This window comes from Tyto alba, unplaced genomic scaffold (assembly GCF_018691265.1).
Source record: "Tyto alba isolate M040663 unplaced genomic scaffold, T.alba_DEE_v4.0 Super-Scaffold_46, whole genome shotgun sequence".
NCBI lineage: Eukaryota > Metazoa > Chordata > Aves > Strigiformes > Tytonidae > Tyto > Tyto alba.
Window position 1 is genome coordinate 10,237,895 of NW_024881322.1, and position 19,734 is coordinate 10,257,628.

Consider the following 19,734-nt stretch of genomic DNA (forward strand, 5'->3'; position numbering starts at 1 on the left):
TGTAGGAAGTTGTGATTAGTGCAGAATTTATATGTTGCCTCAGTGAGGTGAGTTCTGAGAAGCATACTTCAGAATTGCTGTGTGTTCTTTGGCTTGGTTTTTACTTCAAAAACCCATTAAAACTGTTCTTCCTGGCATTATTTCAGCACTCTGGGTCTTTTGGGTGCTGGCATGTTGTACTTTAAACCAAGAAGCAGTCTCAGAAAAGGCCTGAGTAGGGCGATTTTAGATACATCAATTCAGCTCATTTCCCTAGATCTTTGCTAGAGTTAATGGCTTCTCTACCAGTGGTACAAATACAATGCTGAAAGCTTAGATGGTATTATTCTTTGACAGGAGAAGAAATGCTGAAAACAGCTGAATGTCTTTATGTCTTTTTAAGAGTTCATGAAACTTCTGATGGATGTTCACAATCAAATAGCTTGCTAAGTATCACACACAGGTTTTAACTACTGTGGATCATTTATTGCACCAGTCCTAGAATTTTCAGTTCACTACAGGGGTACAGTAACTCTGACTGTTTAAGTGTAATATAATTTTATATACTAAGTTATTGCTTGTTTAACCATCCTTCTTCATCCTCCATTACGTCACTCTTAATCAATATAACATTTTTCTTTGTTTGGTTTAACTATTAGATGTTGAAGGAGTCCATTTAGTTGGGTTCATATATTCATGTGTGTTTATTATGATCCCTGCTTTATGCTTGGTTAAAATGATCCAGCAGCTTACATTGAAATATTATGCATAGATCTATGACAGTTTTTCTTCATGTTGCATAAGTATCCAAACCCAAATTGAAATCTGGGAACACTTAGTTTATTATTGATTATTTTCTTCTCCTAAATATGTTCTTGATCTTAATGCCTTTTAGCAGCTTTGGAAAGGAGGAATTTAAGAGATACATTTTAAAACAAGAAAAAAAAAAAACAAACCTGTTTCAGTTAGCTGATGAAGAGATTCAGATTCACAAAGGTTTTATATCTTTCAGATATAAACTTCTGTAGAATTATCAAAACACCATGCATTCAAAAGCATTGGTAATTGAAATACTGTCAATATTTTAAGAGATTACTTCATCACTTTAAATGTTTAACTCAACACTTAGGTATTGTGCACATAATTTAGACTGCCATCCACTCCTCTTTGAATTTTATATTACTGTGACATAGACATGGATGCATTTTTTAAGAATTTGAGCACTTGTGATGAGATCAAGAAGCATTTGCATCTATAGAGTCAGCAGGAATATGCTCCAGCATAAACTTCATTGAGTCTCACAGATGTAAATCTTCTTGCAATTAAATTTACACAACTCTTCTGCCTACAAATCTTATAGAAAGTCTGGTTCTGTCCTTTTGTCTTATATCTAAATGCCAGATCAAAAGACGATGTGACCTTCATGACCGTTTATTTAGAAAATATCTCATGGTTCAGCGTAGAATTAGGTGGTGCAGAGATGTGATGAAAATTCTTCCAACACTAACAAAAGATAACATAATTATTCTTCTGATTTTTGTCCCAGCAGGAGAGAAATGGAACCACAGAACATGTTTATTTGTACAACAGACCACATATTTCCTTGTTTAGGAACTTTAATGAAATAATAATCTGACACTAAGACTATATTAAAGATCTGTTTCAGTTTAGAATGATAAACAAGCTGATTCTAAATCTCAAAATAGTGTTTAAGAAGAATTAGTATGTTTGATTGTAGTATTTGTACTGAATTACTGCATGATAAAATAATTGGGCAAAAAGCTTTTTTCCCTGCCAAGAAGATGGAGTCAATCAGCTTGTGGTTGTGTATCATGGCACTGATTTTCCTTTGCTCTGACTGCTGAATGAGCTACACTGGCAAGTCAGGCCTTGCAAGTATCTATTCACTTTATCCACAATTCTCTGTGAGCAAATGATTAGCTTTCTAATTACTTTGCTCAGAGGATAAATACTGATGTGCGCTGAGTATCTACAAAGTACAGTTTTCATCATACTGCAACCAGAAGGCATCAAAATGCTTAGGGTGTTGGTCTGTTTGGGGCATCTCTTGATCACTGATGCATCCATTAACCCCCTGTCTGTAACATAGACCATGTGACATATTGAAGCTACTTTTGGGTTTGATCTTAGTATTCTCACCTAGAGAAAAGTAGTGTGCACTCCTTTCCAGATGTTTACCTTTATGCTTATTGCCGTACTGGTTTATCCACAAGCCTTACAGCAACAGCAGGAGCCAGTCTGATATTAATAGATTACCTGGAAGCCCCTGAATTTACTGCATATCTAACAAGGAAATTGAAAATCCTGTTTCACCTTCCAGTGAGGCTGGTCTCTAATTTCAGAGATGTTACAAGAAATATAGTGTTAGCAGTTCAAATTGAATGTAGTTTTTCCACAAAGCCTGGACTATGTCTAATTAGAAGTAATGTACCTCCATAGGCATTAATAATTTGCAAATTATTGAATTTTACTACAAATGGAAACATTTGTTGACCCACAGTGATGGATTTATATTTATTTACAAAATTAACTGGAGCTGATGTGGTTTACCAGAAAAATCTGGTTGAGGAAACTTTTTCAGATGTGCATTTACATTCATTTACTAAGCGCAACCAAAAAAGTGTGTGTCGGTCGTGCATAATTGGAGTAAATATTTTTTCAGGTTTCATTCATTTGGAATCTAGGTTACAATGCCGGATAAAATAATTTAAGAGCTGTTTGAGTATTTTGGACTGGAAAATCTTCTTTTTTATTTGCACAGGAAGTATTGCTCAGTTATATGCAATGACTGGACAAAAGTAACAAAGTTGCAACACTGAATTGAATTAAAGTGACCGGGTCATTCAGGTCTTGTTGGAGGGAGGTTTATGGGTTTTTTATAAATGTGGTTCATAAAAGAGTTCTGATTTGCACTTAGAGTGAGCTTCTAAAACTGTGCCAATTATTCACAATTAGAATAAATATTTTTTCAGGTTTCATTCTTTTGGAACTGAGGTTAGAACATTCAGTGAAAATATTCAATGGCACTTCTTACTAAACCAGGCACATGTGTGTGGGAGGTAGTAAGAAACGCACTAGAAGCATATGTTCAGTGTTCCAGGCAATTTTTATTTGATATGAAAAAAAAAAAAAAAAAATGCCAAGCCCCTCAGTAGGAAGGCAGCTGTAACACTGAGAAAAAAAACATTTGACACCTCAAGTTTGGGCTTATTAATTTTTTTCAGCTGTAATTACTTTCACCCATCAGCGGACTATTTGCCCACTCTGCTAGATGGAGGTTTCACGGCTCGGGTGCTGGGGGGCACTACCCCAGCAGTGGCTACCCCTGGCCGCGGGGCACGGGGGGGGAGGTCGCTCCGTCGTCCTGCCACGCGTCGGGGAGCAGACACAGCGAGCAGACCCCCCAGGGATGCAGGGGGGTGCAGGTGCTGCTCCGACAGCCCCCCCTTCACACCCTCGCAAGGGCTGGAAGGTGGGGATGTCCTGTGTCTGGATTCAGCTGGCGTCTGATGTGGCAGTGAGCTAATAATTTGTGAGGGATTTTTCAAAATGGAGTCACTTATGTTAGTGTTGAATTGGGTTGACCCATGTCTTGTTAAGAAGTAGAAAAAAGTGGATTTGGAAAAATGCAGTACCTTACTAATTCATCCCTGATATCTGCACATCTATTCTTTATATTATGATATTTGTTGTAATGCCTTTCCTTCTTCCATATTTTCACTATATCAGAATGAAAGTTAGTTGGCATAAGGCATACATAAAAATGTCAAGGAGTTTGGAAACACCAGGCTTGGTGCATCAAAGTTTATTCCAACATACTGGAATGGCCAGTCTAATGACAGTAACTTACAGAAGGAATGGTGGCAATTCTCTGGAGAAAATGATTGTTACATTTTTTTCTCCGATATCAAAAAATGAAAAAAGTTCTATTTTAACAGTTGTAAAATAATATGTAATGTTGTTATGAAGCCTAGATAGCTGTTCCAAAAGTTTCATTCAACAAACACCACACTCGACTATATTCACAATAAAACTTGTTAAAGTGAAATATCACAACTTTGTTATTTGTTATTTCAACATCACATTGGTAGGACTGTCGTTCATTTTTAATAGCTAACCTTATACATACTTATTTCAGTACATAAAATTGGGAACAACAGGTAAACAAAGCTTAAGAACTCCAGCTACACAGCAGATAAAACTACTTTAGAAGTTTTCCAATCATACTGATCTTTTAGACCATGCTTACTGAAGTCAGCATTTTCAAACTTACCTAATTTAGTGACCTGCAGTGAAATTCTGTCTCCTTTGATTTTGATTTCAGTTTTTCCATTACGTTGTACAGCATTAAGTTAGGCACCTAAGTTTGTGGTCTGTTTTTTTAAACAGGTCAAACAACATAACTCCCACTAAAGTCAACAGATGTAGTATATGCTCAGCATTCCTGGCACCTGGATTGAATTTTGTATCTAATTCTGCAGATGTTCCATGGTGATAAACATCTGCATCTGCCCAGAAATAGCAGGAATGCTGACCTTGGCATATTTTAACCAACTGCTCAAAGCTCAGAGGTCTTTTTCCCCCCGTGAACTACCCTATATGCTAATATTTAATTTTTCTATAACACCTCTGTCCCTTTATTTTAAGCATTCTAATTTGGCATCTATGTCTTCATCTTGTGTTCGCATATTACCAACAATATTTCTGCTTCGACCCAAATCACTCCACCATCTTCTCCCTTGAATTTCGTGCATGCATATGTCATTGGAATTCTTGTAATAACAAAGATCAATATACTGACACAGTCAATTGTAACTCTTTATGTTAACCTACACAGAGCTCTTTTTTTTTTTCCTGATGTAGACCCTCTCTATCTTAGAAATGCTCATTTTGTTTTAAAGATACCAGAATTGCCAAGTCTAGTCCTACTTTTGCTGCAGGAATTCTTGAATGTTTTTCAGATGTCTATCATGAGCTCTTATGATGTTAACATAGGTGATCTTCTCGCATGTTAACAGAAATCAGATTGTGCTATCTGTACTGCCTCACCCAAATACAGCTTGGGAGGAACAGCAGAAATGCCATCTTAGAGCCATGTCGATTAAATTTATATCACTTTTGCTATTTTAATACCTCACATGGCAAATGTCAAGTGAGTAAAATTTAGCACATAAATAAAAGCATCTGCTTTGTCTGGGACCCTTTGCAGGGTAAATGTTACCTTCTGATCAGCAAAACTGCAGATAGCCTGTTGTTTTGAGAAGTTCATGAATAGGGACAAGCATTTATTTATTTATTTATTTATTTATTTATTTGGTATCAGAGAAAGATTTAGAAATATGGTGTCAAATGATAAAAAAATATCTAAATGAACACTGAGCCACGCGGAGGCTTGTCTTCTCCTTAATACTGTACAGTAGCTGTCAGTTATGTTTAGAATAATGTTTCTATTCCAGTTTTCATAACAAAGCTATATTACAGCAAATGCATTACTTTTAAGAACTCTACAGATCTGCTTCACTTTAATCTGTCCTTTTAAAAAATACTGATTTTTCAATTAGATGCTTAAATATATTTGAAATTATAACAACAGAAGCCAGCCTGAAATACAATTAAAAAATTAAATGTCTGCTTTCAATGCATTTTTGCGACACAAACCCACAAGATCAAATACTAACACTGTAAGCATATTTTTGGCGCACACATAAAAACCATCACATAATGCATACCCAGATGCTTATTGGTACACTATGCTTCTGAACTCTCAGAACGGGGGCTGTGATTCCAAATAGCAGACAGATTCAGCCCCAGCAGCTGCAGTAGTCGCTGCCCGAGATGTCTGCTGGCCGTCACCATCCCTCCACTGCTCCTCCGCTGCCATGGCTCTCAGCTCACCAGACTAACTCACAGACTAATTCACCAGCTTCTACACCAGTGTACTTTCTGAGGGGAGAAGAGGTGCCCCGTGCAGCTCCCCAACCTCTGGCAGGGAAGCAGGGCAGGCGACTGGCACAAGGAATTAAAACCTTTGGCAGCCAAGGCTAGATCTATCCAGAATTGCAACCCAGAGCCCTAAGATAAAGCTCAGTCAGCTTGAACATGCCTACCACATATTGGTGCAAACCTACTCTCTATGGCTTGCAGTGGCTTGAAAGGAAAAGCAAACCTTTAAAAAGTAAAGTGCGGCACAAACGTCTATGTAGAAACTGCCATGAGTTTTTTAAGTCGATGAGTTCTGGATTAATAAAACATGCCGACCAAGCCAGATTGTGACCCTCATCATGCAGGGAAAGTCTTTCCTTTTGGAAATTTCACACTCATACTTTTTTAGGGTTGATTTCTTTCTGGCCATTTCTTATTTTAATGGCCTTTTTGGGGCCACTGGCCAGCGGGTTGGTGCTCTTGGTTGATGGTTTTGGGGCTCCACTCCGACCACTACGTCCTGCATTCTGGTTCTTACTGCGGGCCGTTCTCAGCTTTTGTTCTTGCAGTCTCTGTTCCCACCTCTGTGGAAAGGCAGAAGACAAAGAGGCTGAGTTAGGGAAGGACATAATCATAAATAATCTTGTCATAATCAAAGCAATCCTGAACCACTGATGCTAGTGCTGCTTTTAACAGTTTTGTGCTCTGTCCTGCAGGGCCATTGATGTCAGTATGTTATGGGTGGATGCAGGGGCAGCCTCCCACGTGTTCTTGGGTGGGGGGGAATTCCCACAATAACAGCCGACGAAAATGACAACTGCACATCTCACACGCATGCTGCATTTAAGTGCACATCTCACATCTTTTCAGAAATCCAGGGGAGCTGGCACCATGCCATCAAAAAGACAGGACCTGCACGTGGGAACTCCTTTGCAAACCCATTCTTTGCTGTCTTACTAAATGTGCTACTTGACTTTTCCTCAGAAAACTCTGCAGAAAACAGACTATCCTTTCACAATAGATATTTAAACACGCAGCTACAAAGGAAGATGGTATTTACTTTCTGGTTCTGCTTTTCCCCAGGGTGGAGAGGACTGGGCATGAAAGAGCTTATGCTACAGACAGACAACAGAGTTGACCACTGAAATCACAGTGCTCAGAGTTGCAATGGGATGGTTGTGAACAATGCACCTGCAGCTTTATTCAGCAGCATCCCTGAGCAATTCTGAAAAACAATTAGATCAATCAGCCCAGCAAATAGAGTATCTGTCAGATTTCCAACCCCAAAAGCGCATCAGTTAGAAAACAGGTTTTTACAGTGAGGTTAAGTGGTTAGGTGGTCCAAAATACGGAGAGATCCACAACACTGCAGTGGAGGCTGCAGTCTTTCACCTCTAGGAACAGAAATACATATTTTAAGGCAAGCAAGGTAGATAGCAGAACCTGGAAAGGGTCTCACCTTTCCCCTCTACTAATGAACTTCCTCTTCTGAAACTCCCAAAAGCAGGGTCTTTGCCCAGCGACCAGAGCAAGAGAACTCTCCAGCTTTCCTATTTAGTATCTCTGCACTGACCCTGTTGCAACTCAGACTCTTGTCCTGGCTAGAGAAGAGACCAGCCATGTTGTGGTTATGTTAACAACTGTCTTCTGTGTTCCACAGACAGCTCAAAACATTCATTTTAAGTGGTAACTCAAGACAAAAGTGGGATGCAAGTCTTCAGAGATGAATGAAGCCACCGTGATACCTAGTTCCATACTGGCTGTCTTTGTGTAGTCAGGGTCATTATATGCATCTTTATAAAACAAAAACTATCAGCAGGCACAAGTGCAAGTCATATGCAAGCATTCTCCTAAATCCCTCATGGTATCATCTGCAATTACAAAGTATTTTTAAAGACTTAGAGCATGTTTTCTTTTTCACACAAAGGTTTTACATGAGTAAGTGATGAGAAAAGGGAATGATAAAAGCATCAAAAACAACTTCCTGCAAGAAGTTGGTCTGTAATCTAAAAGCTTCTACTGATGGTTATACACGTCTTTTTTCCTCCTCTCTATCGATTGCCTATCAGCTCATAATTAAAATAAATATACCTGCACATCCTTAATGCTCTGAAACCTTTTCTAAATTCCATAAATAACTTTATTTCATCTCTAAAAGTGTGTGGAAGACTCAGACATTGTCTTGAACCACTCTTTCTTTCCATTATAAAGAGGAAGAGACAGATAGCAAGTGCTATCCTGAAGCCCCCAAAAGCAGGGGCACCTGCTGCTCCTGCCTCCCAGGTCTCTACACTATAGACTTTTCCTTCCAACATTCCCTGGAATGAGTAAGGGGATGCTCAATACTTTCAGTGAGTCTTTATTGGGAAGTAGCTGATGAGAAGTCTGTGTCTCCAGCCTGCAACCTTTCATGCAGAAAAGCCTACTTATCCAGGGCAGTTGATTTTAACTTCCTTTCTTACCTATGGATTATACACTCATCTGCATATCAACTACCTGAGAGGTACTTCCCTTAGCAGTGATATGGAAGAAATACCTAGAGTCATTATTGTAATAAGCCAGAGTTCACACAAAGATCAGATAAATACCTTATTTAGGGACAGTTTGCAGATAAAATAGAAATAAAATTTTAGAGACCCTAAAATTCAAAACTAAAATTTTCAAATTTTCACTTACACTCCTATGTAATTATGAAGTATGAAAATGCTGAAGTGAAAATAACAGTGCCCAGAGGTGTTACGGGTATCTGAAAGTCAAGTAAGTTATTCAGTGCTGAAGTAGAACCAAGGTGTTTAACTTTTTGTCAAGATTATCAACATTCATTTATTTGGCTGTATTTACCTTAAATCTTTTGTTTAGCTGATCCTTCCATTTTTCAACAAGACATCCATCAAGAAGCATCAACCTGAAAATTAAGAAATGAATACAAGTTAGATATATTCCTGATTTTGATTCCTGAGATGTCATTCCAGATGATTTAACACAGACTGAGGTTGAAATGTACCAGCAGGTACTGGTACTGACAGTTTCTGTGTATGGGATGACAGGCAGAAAAATATTTTTCTCCATCCCTCAAGGCTTTCTAATGGATTTCTGCATGCTTATACTGATACTTCTGAAATTCTGTTCTAAGCTTTGCATAAACATTAATTAGTTTTCAAAAGAAATCGTTTTACAGCCAAAACTGCAGTGCATGGCCAGTATTGAGAAAACATTTAGAGCCCTTTGTCCTCATCTGCATCTATACTGCAGGGGAAAATTGTCCTGACGTGATCACTGTTAAAAAAAAGTGATGAGTTAGGTAATATCCCATGAAACTGTTTAAATGTATATGTACATACATTTTTACTTATGCCCACTATATGTTTGTGTATGTGTGCAGAAGAATAGTTAAACTAGTGTATTTTACTTCTGAATTAAAAAAAAAAAAAGCTGTCTCACACACACCAGTTAATACAGCTCCACTGATGAATGCTAGCACATTATCTGATCACTTACAATTGCCACCATTTTTACTTATAAATACACGAGGATGGTATTACGTATTTCCTACATGTGATTGTTTAATGAGTGATTTAAAGTGAATCTGAAAGATGGATGGGCAATGATACCTGCCTATGAATGAAATCTGGCTAGCTCCTGTACAAAAATACTGAGTCTAGACGTTATGAAAAGAACAAAACAAAAATATAACTATTAGATGTATATGCCTTAAACAGATTCTAAAATAGTTTATTCTAAGGCAGTCTGATGTCACACCTTCTAAGTCCCAACCTAGAAACAACTATTTTATAGCACGACTGCTGGAATTTCTTTATCTCCTCTACTGCTAACTATTTAACTATTTTAACTTTTTTTTTTTTTTTTTTTTTTTTTTTTTTGAGATACTAGGCCTTAATATGCCCTAATATAATTTCCCTAATTCTGGAAGGCTTTACTTGGACATCAGCGTTGGCCAGAGACATCCAAATATCATTGTAAATGCACACAATTTCACACAGCACTTTGCTGGTGAGTGAGGTTTACACAGCTCAGAAGGGCCTGATCTCCAGTTCCATGAACAGCATTACCGCTCATACCAGTTTAAAAAGAGTACAGAATGCTGCCCCTCGTAGCCATTAGCCACTGTGCATTCACTTTGCCCAAACATAAAAGCACTACGGTGAGTGCAAGCCCTGGAGAATCAAGACCAACATGATACACATCTTTTCTTTCCGAGGAGGGATTAGAGAATTAACACATGGGATCGAAGCTAAGGCCACACCGTGATGCATGAGACCACAACATGGTGTACATCCAATGCAGCTGCTGTTCAGGTCAAATTACCAAGTGAGACCCTAACCCTATCAACGGGCAATGGGTGTTTTGCCGTTGACTTCAGTGGAGATACAGCTTCCACCCCTTCCGTTTCTGGCAATTTAAAAAGCTGCTGTAACTCAAAACCTTCTGTTTGCATGCCTCTGAGTTCAACAGGAAACACATATAATAGTTTATGTTTCTTTTTCAAATCCATTTTAGTACACGATATGAAATTAAAAACCTCAGTGACCTTTGAAAACCATCACAAAATATTTAGTGAATGGTGTGTTTTTCCATAGTAATGGAGAAGCAGATTGCAATCTTTCACTTTTGAAATCTCCCCTCCCTGGCAGCCTCTCCAAGAAAGCTCTGCAGTTCAGAGCTCCTCGATCACAACCTCAGTCATGGTCCTTCTGTGCAACTCAGAACATGTATCCCTAAAATGGCTAGCGCAAGTAGAGGGCTCTAAATTAATCTTTGTGAAATACTTCCAGACTTGAAGGGGCAACGTGCTGTGTAATAATAAAATACTGTGCCAGTTATCTCACAAATAAAAAAAAAAAAAAAAAAAAAAAAAAAGTGAAAGTAATAAGGTATCAGATGGCAACTTTTAGAAACACCTATAAAATGTGTTTAAAATATCAACAGAAAACTCACTGAAAATATGGATACGGCCCATCAAGTTCTGCACGTAGATGTTCTATGGTCCTCGCGAGTGCGCATGATCAATTAACAGTCACATCACTGCATGCGAAACCAGCCTGCACGTTTGGCAAACAGCCTTGCCCCTGACCCACAGCACCCAGGCCCATGTACCCACCACGCCACAGCCTGTCCTGTTGGCACCTGTTGCTACTGGTACACCCCGGAGTGCTAGCAGGGACGGGATGTCCCCTTCTGCCTCAGGGACCCAGAGAGAAAAGGGAGCTGTGATTCATCATCCCCCTCCCCGCTCCAGACCAGCATGCTGGATTTCCTACCACGCTTGGGGCTAGGCAGACTGCCAGCTGAAGTCTGGTAAAGTTAGTTCTGTTTTGTCTTTTAATCATACAGCAGGACTGGCAAGCTGCGCTGAGAGTATTTACTTTTCATCTGCCATCCGGGAGCCAGAGCTCCAATGGCTGCAGCTTTGGCTGGTCCCAGTACAGCTGTGGGATCAGAAACATCTCGCTGATGGCACCAGTCCGACGTATGGACAGGCTGGCGGAGAAACCCTGGCTCCATCTCCAGCAGCTCTGCGGACAGGAGACGCGTATCGTTCCTGTCCCCTCCCCAGGGGTGGGTGAGGCAGAGCTACGCCTTCCACACAGCCCTGCCAGCACGGACCGTCACCTCCAGCCACCACCAGGCTCGTGGCACACGAAGCGGCTCGTGCCTGTGGATAACGGTCCTAGAAAACCACTCCCAAACCGCGGGAGGCGCCTGAGCTGCCGCATGGTGCATTAAGCAACGGGCTGTCGGCACCTAATGCCTCCAGGGCTCGCGTGTGAGCCAGGCTTTGCCACCATCCCATCGTGGCGCAGAGCTGAGGCTGATTAAGTGGAAAAAAATTAATTGCGAAGGTGGTTGAAACCTGTGGGTGTACGTGTGGGTCATCCTAAGAAAAACTATCAGCAAAGCATGCTCATGATAAGGAAGGGAGCTTTGCTGGTCCTCCTTTCCTTCTACAACGCTTTTTTGCACCTACCCCATCCCAGGGCTCACCTTGAGCGCCATTCGTAGCACATGATGAGAACATCCTGCTTCGGTTGAAGAGGTGGACACTGGCAGGAGGAATTTGTGAGAAGAGGCACTTGAGACAGAGGAATCGGCGTCGAAGACTTCAGTATGTCTTTGACTTCAACCACCGTCGTTACTTCGTTGCAGCTCCCTCTTTCTACGCTTTTTACTTTAGCATGGATGACTGCAATTGGAAAATCAGAGGTGTGAGAACAACAAACAGTCTTAGAAATTTAAACTCACTTCAAAATTAAATAAAACGTAGTAAATTGAAAGCTGTTGTTTCGCCATGAAATCAGAACTACTTCATGTGTGGGCACACACAGTGGCTTAGAATAACAGAAGCCTGATCCCGATTTGCTTTTCAGTAGGACTGTTGACAACTGTGAAATTAAACATGTGCTTAAATCCTTGCCAGATCAGGCCAAGAGATCTCGCCTGGAATCACACACACAAACAGCTCCTTTGACTCAGACTTGAACAACCCCTCGCATAAATCGGACCCGTTCTATAGCCACATCTGGCTACTTCCAATTAAGTAATGAATAATTTACCTCACAGACAGCCCAAATTCAATCTTTTCAATAATGAAATAATTTCCCTGTAGGCTGCATCCAGGAACTAAAGTCTTTTCTTAAATATAAGAAAGAAGAGAAGGTTTGAAACAAGTATTCAAAAACTAAGAGGCTTAGAACTGTCGTGATTTACTCGGCCTGTGCTTCTTTCCATCTTTTGCCTTTGGATTACCCATCAATAGTAAGATCCTCATATTGAACAGACTCTGAAATGGGTTCTTCTGACTCTAAATACACAAACATTCATAATTTTACCTTTTATATAGGAAAACTGCAAGTCTGCATGGGTGCAAGGAGGTGAAACTGTGTAGATTGCTCTGAGGACGATCCCTGGCTAACTTTGTACCTGCGAACCCTGGCAGTACCCACCCCCGCAGCATTTCACCCCTTCTCTCTTGTGAGAAGTCAGAGAAATGAAGCACGATTTTTACGTGAAGGACTTTGTCTCAAGAAAATGTCAAACTAGGAAGGGCCCTATTATCATAAAATTCTTCAGTGAAAGAAGGGTGAGAAGTGTAAGTACCACAGGGTGATCAGCCTGCATTGACAAAGCCCCTGGCAGCCATCAGGTCGAAAGCCTTCAAATGGATCTACTGATGTTTGGAATAAACCTCACATGTAGAAAACAGGACACCAGCAATTTCAATGAAGTCTGGGGTTTATGTGCTAACTTTATCAGGACATGTGCAACAGCCACAAAACGCATGAGGGATTTCAGTCTCAGAGACTCCCAATCTATTTTCAAGTCTGATCGAATCCAAGTTTTGACCCTCTAGAAGTATGATTTAGCTGTAAATATTATTTTAAAGGATTTCAGAAAAATCTGGATTTTATTTGCAACTTGTTCTGCCTTGTCTTGTCTCTCTATTCATTTTCCATATGAACATGTCTGTCTATTTCAGAGGACACTGGATAAAAATCTACCTCTCAAAACCAAAATCCTGATTTCACAAAATCAACAGAATTAAAGTTTGGACCCCAACATACAGTTTTTATTCAAGCAACACTCCCACTGAAGTTACTGAAATCAGAATTTGTATGCCTAACGCCTGTATTTCATTTTGGAGTAGTCATTTTATATCACCGCTTTTTCATGTATTTCAGACAACTGTGGAAATTCATTGTCCCACCTGAACGTATCACTGTTGCACTGAGATGGATTAAGGAACTATACATAATGAAGACTTGACATAAATGCAACAAAGTGTCATGACAAAAAGAAAAGTGTACAATTACCTAAATTAGGTGTTCAGCTAGATTATTCCCACCAAACTGTGGTTTGAATTTTTTTTTCCTCTACACTAATAAAGAAGCAAATAACTACAAATTTACTTTCATTTGATAGTAGATAAATAGGAATTGACTGGATATAATAACCCTATTATGTAAGAACTGAATTCATCCCTTCAAGAAACAACTTTTATCTGAGAAAAGGCCCATAAAGTACAAAAGACCATGACACTGCATGTTAAATTCATAGCTAATAGGGGTTTTCTGTTGGTGTTACAGATATTCAATGTGGTATTTATCTAATCTTAATCAGACTTTTTCCTGACTCCCAGCATCAGAAAACCAGAGGTGGGGGAGCCAGGGAGGGAAGAGAAGTAAATGTTCACTTATATTGCCCAAATGTCATGCAACATATCATAAAAACTATCAGCCAACTCTTCAGCTGGCTGGTGCAAATTGTCACTGAATTTAATTTATCTCTGACAATCCTGCACCACCTGAAACTCTGGCTAGTAAGGAAGAGAATATATGAATTTCTAAGCAGTAACTTTTTACCTTGCTTCAGCTTCGTTCACATTCACAAGTTTTATCTAGGCAATAAACCCCTGTTTATTCCACCTGCTGGATGAAGACAGGAGCTGGCCGAGCAGCACACGGCCATGCTCACCTTAGACATAACTCCACTTACTAGAGTGACCCTTCCAGCCGCCAGCACCCTTTCTGCAGAGCGACCTGCCGGTGCCGGTGCACGTTACCGGCGTGCCGCTGCCTTCATCAGAAACGCACCGTCATCCTCGCCACGGCTACCGCTGCCCGCGCCAGGTGTTCGCGCGCGGTGGGTTTTGGAAGAGGACAGCTAGGTGTGTCTTTGGGCAAAAACCCGCTTGGAAAGGCTGCTGGACGGGGCCTGGTGTGGGTGAAGCATCCACAGGGAGCTGCTTAACTCACGGGGGGTGCAGAGGAGGGTGGGATGGGCAAAGAGAAGCATGTCCCCTTCCCCCCCCCCCCACACACACACTTACTGTAACTGTAGTTCTTGGCCAGGTAGGTTGAGAGCGTAGGCTTTATCTTTTTGCACCTGCATCGGTCTTCAAAGGAAGAGAAGGGGAAATGGTTGAGGGGTGTCGGAGGGGGCCTGGCTCCGGGGAGGGGGAGGCGGGGGGGGGGGGGTGGGGGTGCCCGAGGCTCACCCTGGCCGCGGCTCCGGCAGTCGGGCTCCGGGGGTCTCTCCGGCACCAGCACGCCCTGCGTGAAGTCCGTCCACTTCACATCTGCGAACAGAGGCGCGGGGGGGGGGGGGGGGGGGGGGAAGGGAGAGCCGTCGGGGAGACGCTCCCCAGGGGGGCGGGGCGGGGTGTGTGTGGGGGGGATCCTCAGCCCCCCCTCCACCCCTTCCCGGCCCAGGGTTAGAGGAGGGGGGCTGTCCTCTCTACCCCCACCCGCCGTCCCCGGGGCTCTCACCCTCCGGCAGGTCGGTGACGATGGCCTCGGGGGAGATGCAGACGCCGCGGTCGTAGACGGGGAGGTCGTCGCAGGCCAGGCTCTCGGGCCAGCTGTGGTTGTAGCGGCGCATGATGGGCTCGCAGCCGTCGCGGGCGCGCTGGCAGACGGAGCGACACGGCTTGATGGGGTCGTAGAGGAACTCCAGGGTGCAAATAGGGGCGTACATGGCGCAGAGGAAGAAAGGGAGGACCGGGCTGCAGCCGGTGCCCACCAGCTCCTCGTACTGCTCGATGGCGAGGACGGCGTTTTCCTGGGTGCTGTGGTGGAGGTGGTTGGGCATGCGGGTGATGTTCCAGGGCATGGGGCGGCACATGGGGATGCGCACCGCCTCGCACGGCGCGCCCTGCGCCCGCGGGCTCACCCGCAGCCACAGGGACACCGCCACCAAGGCGCGTAGCATCCTCCTCCTCCTCCTCCTCCTCCTCCTCCTCCTCCTCCTCCTCCTCCTCCTCCTCCCTCGCCGTCGCCCGCCGCCGTCGCTCCGAAGGGCGCGGAGCGGCGCTGCCTTCCCGGCGCCCGGCTGCAGTGAAGTGGCGGGAGCCGCCGCGCCGACAGCCATGGGCATCGCGGGACCGCATTTATACCGGTGGCACGAGTGACGTGGGGGCCGATCGCGCTCCCTTGGCAGCACCGCTCCTCCGGGGGAGGGGGTGGGGGGGGGTGTGTGTCCGTGCGCGCGCGTGTGTGTGTGTGTGTAGTGTGTGTTTTGCTGTGCAGTCACGGTGACATCACCTCCACCCCGTTTAATCCCCCGGCGACATCACTGCGTCTCTCGTCCGCGGCTCCGGCTCCGTTTCAGATTTCATCAGTGTCATAAATTCCTTCAGGTGGAAGGAGGGAAGGAAGTGGGGGCTGGGGAGGGAGGGGGGGAAGATAAGCAAACCCAAACCACACGCATCTCCGACGACGCGGGGAGAGAGGGGAGATGGAGGATGAGGGGGGGACTCGGGAGCCCCCCGTCCGCGGAGCAGAACTTTACGCTGCATTTTTACCCGAGGGAGACGGAGCAGAAACTTTTTTTGCGGGCTTGGGGGAGCTCCGGCGGCTGCTCCCGTCGCTTGCGGGGGGTTTGCAGAGTTACCTCCGTGAGTTACCTCCACGGCCGGGGAAACGCGTGGGGCGGACGGGCCGGGCAGACAAGCGGGGGAGCTGATCTTTGCCCGGTTTGCTCGGGACGGGGGAAGCGGCGGGGCCCGACCCGTGTCCCCCGCGTCGCATCTGCAAATGGGTGGGAGATGAGATTTCAGGCTTTCCCCAAGCTGTTTTATTATTATTTATTATTATTTATTTTATTATTATTTATATTATTATTATTATTATTATTATTATTATTATTATTATTATTATTATTATTATTATTATTATTATTATTATTATTTCTTTCCTTGGTGCTCCACGGCCGCAAGCCCTTGATGCAGTGGAGTGGCATGCCCACGCGGGAGCAAGAATCTGTGGACCCTTCCTCCACTGGGGGCAAATGCCGCACCCCAGTTTTTGAGGGACCCGCTGAGCAAACGAGATGAACGCAATGCCGGGTTACGGCAGTGGCCCCGGGACTCAGCGCTGGCAGCTCCCGGGCCCGCCCTGGCCAGGTACCGTGGTGCCACCGATGCTTCCCCACGCAGAGCCCGGGCCCGCGTGGGTGATGCAGATCCGGAGTGCCCGCGGGGCACAGGCTTCCCCCTCCCTCCGTGTGCGAGGGAAGCTCATCCAGAGAGGGGAGGAAGCAACAGCTGAGAAACCTGAGAGGGCAGTGGGAGAGGAAGGGATACGTGAGCTGGGTGACACTGTCCGTGGGGAGCCACTGAAATTCCTCCCTCAGGAGCACCATTACAGCAGGTCCCTCCCTCCCAAAGCCCACACAGGGTGCCCAGAAGTACCCCAAGGCTCGACCCTTGCAAAACCCCCTCGGGCATCACCCCTCGCTCACCAATGGGCACGGCCAGGGCAAGCACACCCCCCCACACACACACCCTCCCCCCCACGGGTGCGAGGAGGGGAGGGGGCTGGGGGAGCAAAGGTCCCCTGGGCCTGTGGTCCCCCCCTGCTCCCCCCATCACCCCGCTTGCATCCAGCAGCTCGGGCAGCAACCGCTTCTCCCCCGGCTGCGGTGATGCGGGTTTGGAGGCGGGCCGCCCCCGCCCCCCTCCGGGCACAGGCCCGCCCGCCTGCGGGGCGCGGAGCGGGGCGCGGAGCGGGGCGGAGCGGGGCGCGGAGCGGGGCGCGGAGCGGGGCGGAGCGGGGCGCGGAGCGGGGCGCGGAGCGGGGCGCGGAGCGGGGCGCGGAGCGGGGCGCGGAGCGGGGCGCGGAGCGGGGCGCGGAGCGGCGCGCGGAGCGGGGCGCGGAGCGGGGCGCGGAGCGGAGCATGGCGCCGGCGCTGCAGCTGCTGGGGCTGCTGGGGTTACTGGGGCTGCTGGGCGGCCTCCCGCTGCGGGGCGGCGGCGGAGGGGCGGCGGCGGGAAGCGGGTGGCGGGGGGGGGCCGAGCCGTGCCAGGCACCGCGGCAGTGGGAAGGGCGCACCGTGTCCTACGAGCACGGAACGGGCCGCAACACCCGGGCCGCCGTCTCCTACGACGGCCCCAACCAGCGCCTCCGCATCCTGGAGGAGAGGAAGGCCCTCATCCCCTGCAAGAAGTAGGTGTTCCGCCGCGGGACCCCCGCCGTGGGGCCGGGCGGGGCGGGGATGGTCGGCGCAGAGCCCGGAGGAGCCTCCCGAGGGGGGGGAGGGCGTGGGGGGGGGGGGGGGGGGGGGAAGTCTCGGCCCCCCGCGATGCGGGGCGGCACCTCCCCTGCGGGAGATGGGGGAGATGGGGGGGAGGAGGTGGCAGCGGCGGAGCCCCCCTCGGAGGGAGAGGGGGGGACGCACGGCTGCGGGGGGGCGGCTGCTGGGAACAGTCGGCTGTAGAAAACCTGGCACCGACATGGCTTAGATCCATGCCCCGTGTATATAGGTATTGAGAGAGATAAAGATACAGATATATAGAAGATCTCTCTCTCTTTATCTATATCTATATCTATATCTATCTATATCTATATCTATATCTATATCTATCTATATCTATATCTATATCTATATCTATATCTATATCTATATCTATATCTATATCTATATCTATATCTATATATCTATATATCTATATCTATCTATATCTATATATCTATATCTATATCTATATATAAATCTATATCTATATCTATATCTATATCTATATCATCTACATCTTTATCTTTATCTTTATCTATATCTATATCTATATCTATATCTATATCTATATCTATCTATATCATCTATATCTATATCTCCCTCCCTATCTCTCTCTCTATCTCTTTATATATATCTTTCTATCTCTCTATATCCCTCCCTCCCTTCCTCCCTCCCTCTCTCCTTCCCTATCTATCATCCATCTATCTATCTATCTATCTATCTATCTATCTATCTATCTATCTATCTATCTATCTATCTATCTATCTATCAATATCTTGAGAGATTTATGCTCAGCAGTGTCAGCTTTTTACCCTTGGAGAGAGTTCCTTTCTCCCAACTATTTTTATTTTTAAATGGAATAGGAACCGAGTCCAAAACTACAGCCCAAAATGTGAGGTATAATGGGTATAATGAAGAGATTACACTCAAATGCAAGAATGATGCATCAGGGGAGAGGGGGGGTTTCTATCCCAGTAATTTGCTAACAAGTTAGAGTCATGTTTTACAAGTTCTCTGGTTATTCTCGGTTCCTACAAGTGGTGAGTGAGTGCAGGGTGCCAGGATGTATCTGCTACCTGTGGTACAATGGCCTCATTCACACTGCACAGGCTGCCCAGCTCTCGAGGACCTCCCTCTTCTTAATTTCTACGGTGTGTGCCTGTTAAGCCTGTAACTAACCCACCAAAATCCGTGCGTCATTGTGCATTTCTTGATTTGCTGAAAAATAAGCGTAGAAAAAAATCTGACTGAAGAAGGGCCTCTTTTTTCCTCCTCAACCTTCCAAGCTCAGGCCCTGTCAGTCTGGGTAGAAGAAACGATCAGCCCGGAGGAGCCTTCCTGAGTGACGTTTCTGGGTACCAAGCGTCAGTAACTCTCAGACAACGTGTCAAGACATACCTGCCAATGTGAGGGTGGCCAGTCTGCCTGTGCCTCTCCCACCTAAAAATTGTCCAAGTGATATTGCGTCAGTCCTGGGGATGTGTAAGCCAAGGTGAAGACCAGCCTACAGATGCTGTATCATCCAAACTAAATGGTCTCTGCTATTGAAAGATCAATATTCCTTTTTACTTCTGGCTTTTTTCCCTGACAATGATCAATTTCTTACCAACATCACATAGTCATTGTTTTAATCTTTCCAAAGTGTATGCTCTCCCTCAGCCCTTTCCCTGACAGTCGCAAAACACTCTTAAAACTGTTTTATGAGTTTCATTTTCAAGCTTAGCTTTCCCTCATTGTGAGCTTTTTTCTTTATTACGATTTTCATGTAGGAGCCGTGTAAGG

The 19,734-nt window shown here is 44.8% G+C and overlaps 3 protein-coding genes across 3 annotated transcripts in view; 2 read left to right on the forward strand and 1 right to left on the reverse strand.

Annotated features, from left to right (window-relative positions):
- Positions 1-5,283: 5,283 nt before the first annotated feature.
- On the reverse strand, positions 5,284-15,687 carry SFRP4 (secreted frizzled related protein 4). Its single transcript, XM_042806497.1, has 6 exons — positions 15,207-15,687; positions 14,936-15,016; positions 14,768-14,833; positions 11,926-12,124; positions 8,764-8,827; positions 5,284-6,506 (listed from the first exon to the last, which is right to left on the reverse strand). The coding sequence occupies exons 1-6, from the start codon at positions 15,646-15,648 to the stop codon at positions 6,318-6,320; spliced, it is 1,041 nt and encodes a 346-aa protein (XP_042662431.1). The 5' UTR covers positions 15,649-15,687; the 3' UTR covers positions 5,284-6,317.
- Positions 15,688-16,676: 989 nt separating this feature from the next.
- Positions 16,677-19,734, forward strand: part of LOC104368008 (mammalian ependymin-related protein 1) — a 32,275-nt gene continuing 29,217 nt past the window's right edge. Inside the window, exon 1 of the mRNA XM_032988884.2 lies at positions 16,677-16,840. Within this exon, the coding sequence (XP_032844775.2) occupies positions 16,768-16,840 (73 nt within the window). The 5' untranslated portion in view covers positions 16,677-16,767. The remainder of the gene's footprint in view (positions 16,841-19,734) is intronic.
- EPDR1 (ependymin related 1) lies at positions 17,614-17,886 on the forward strand. Its single transcript, XM_042806504.1, has one exon. The coding sequence runs from the start codon at positions 17,614-17,616 to the stop codon at positions 17,884-17,886; it is 273 nt and encodes a 90-aa protein (XP_042662438.1).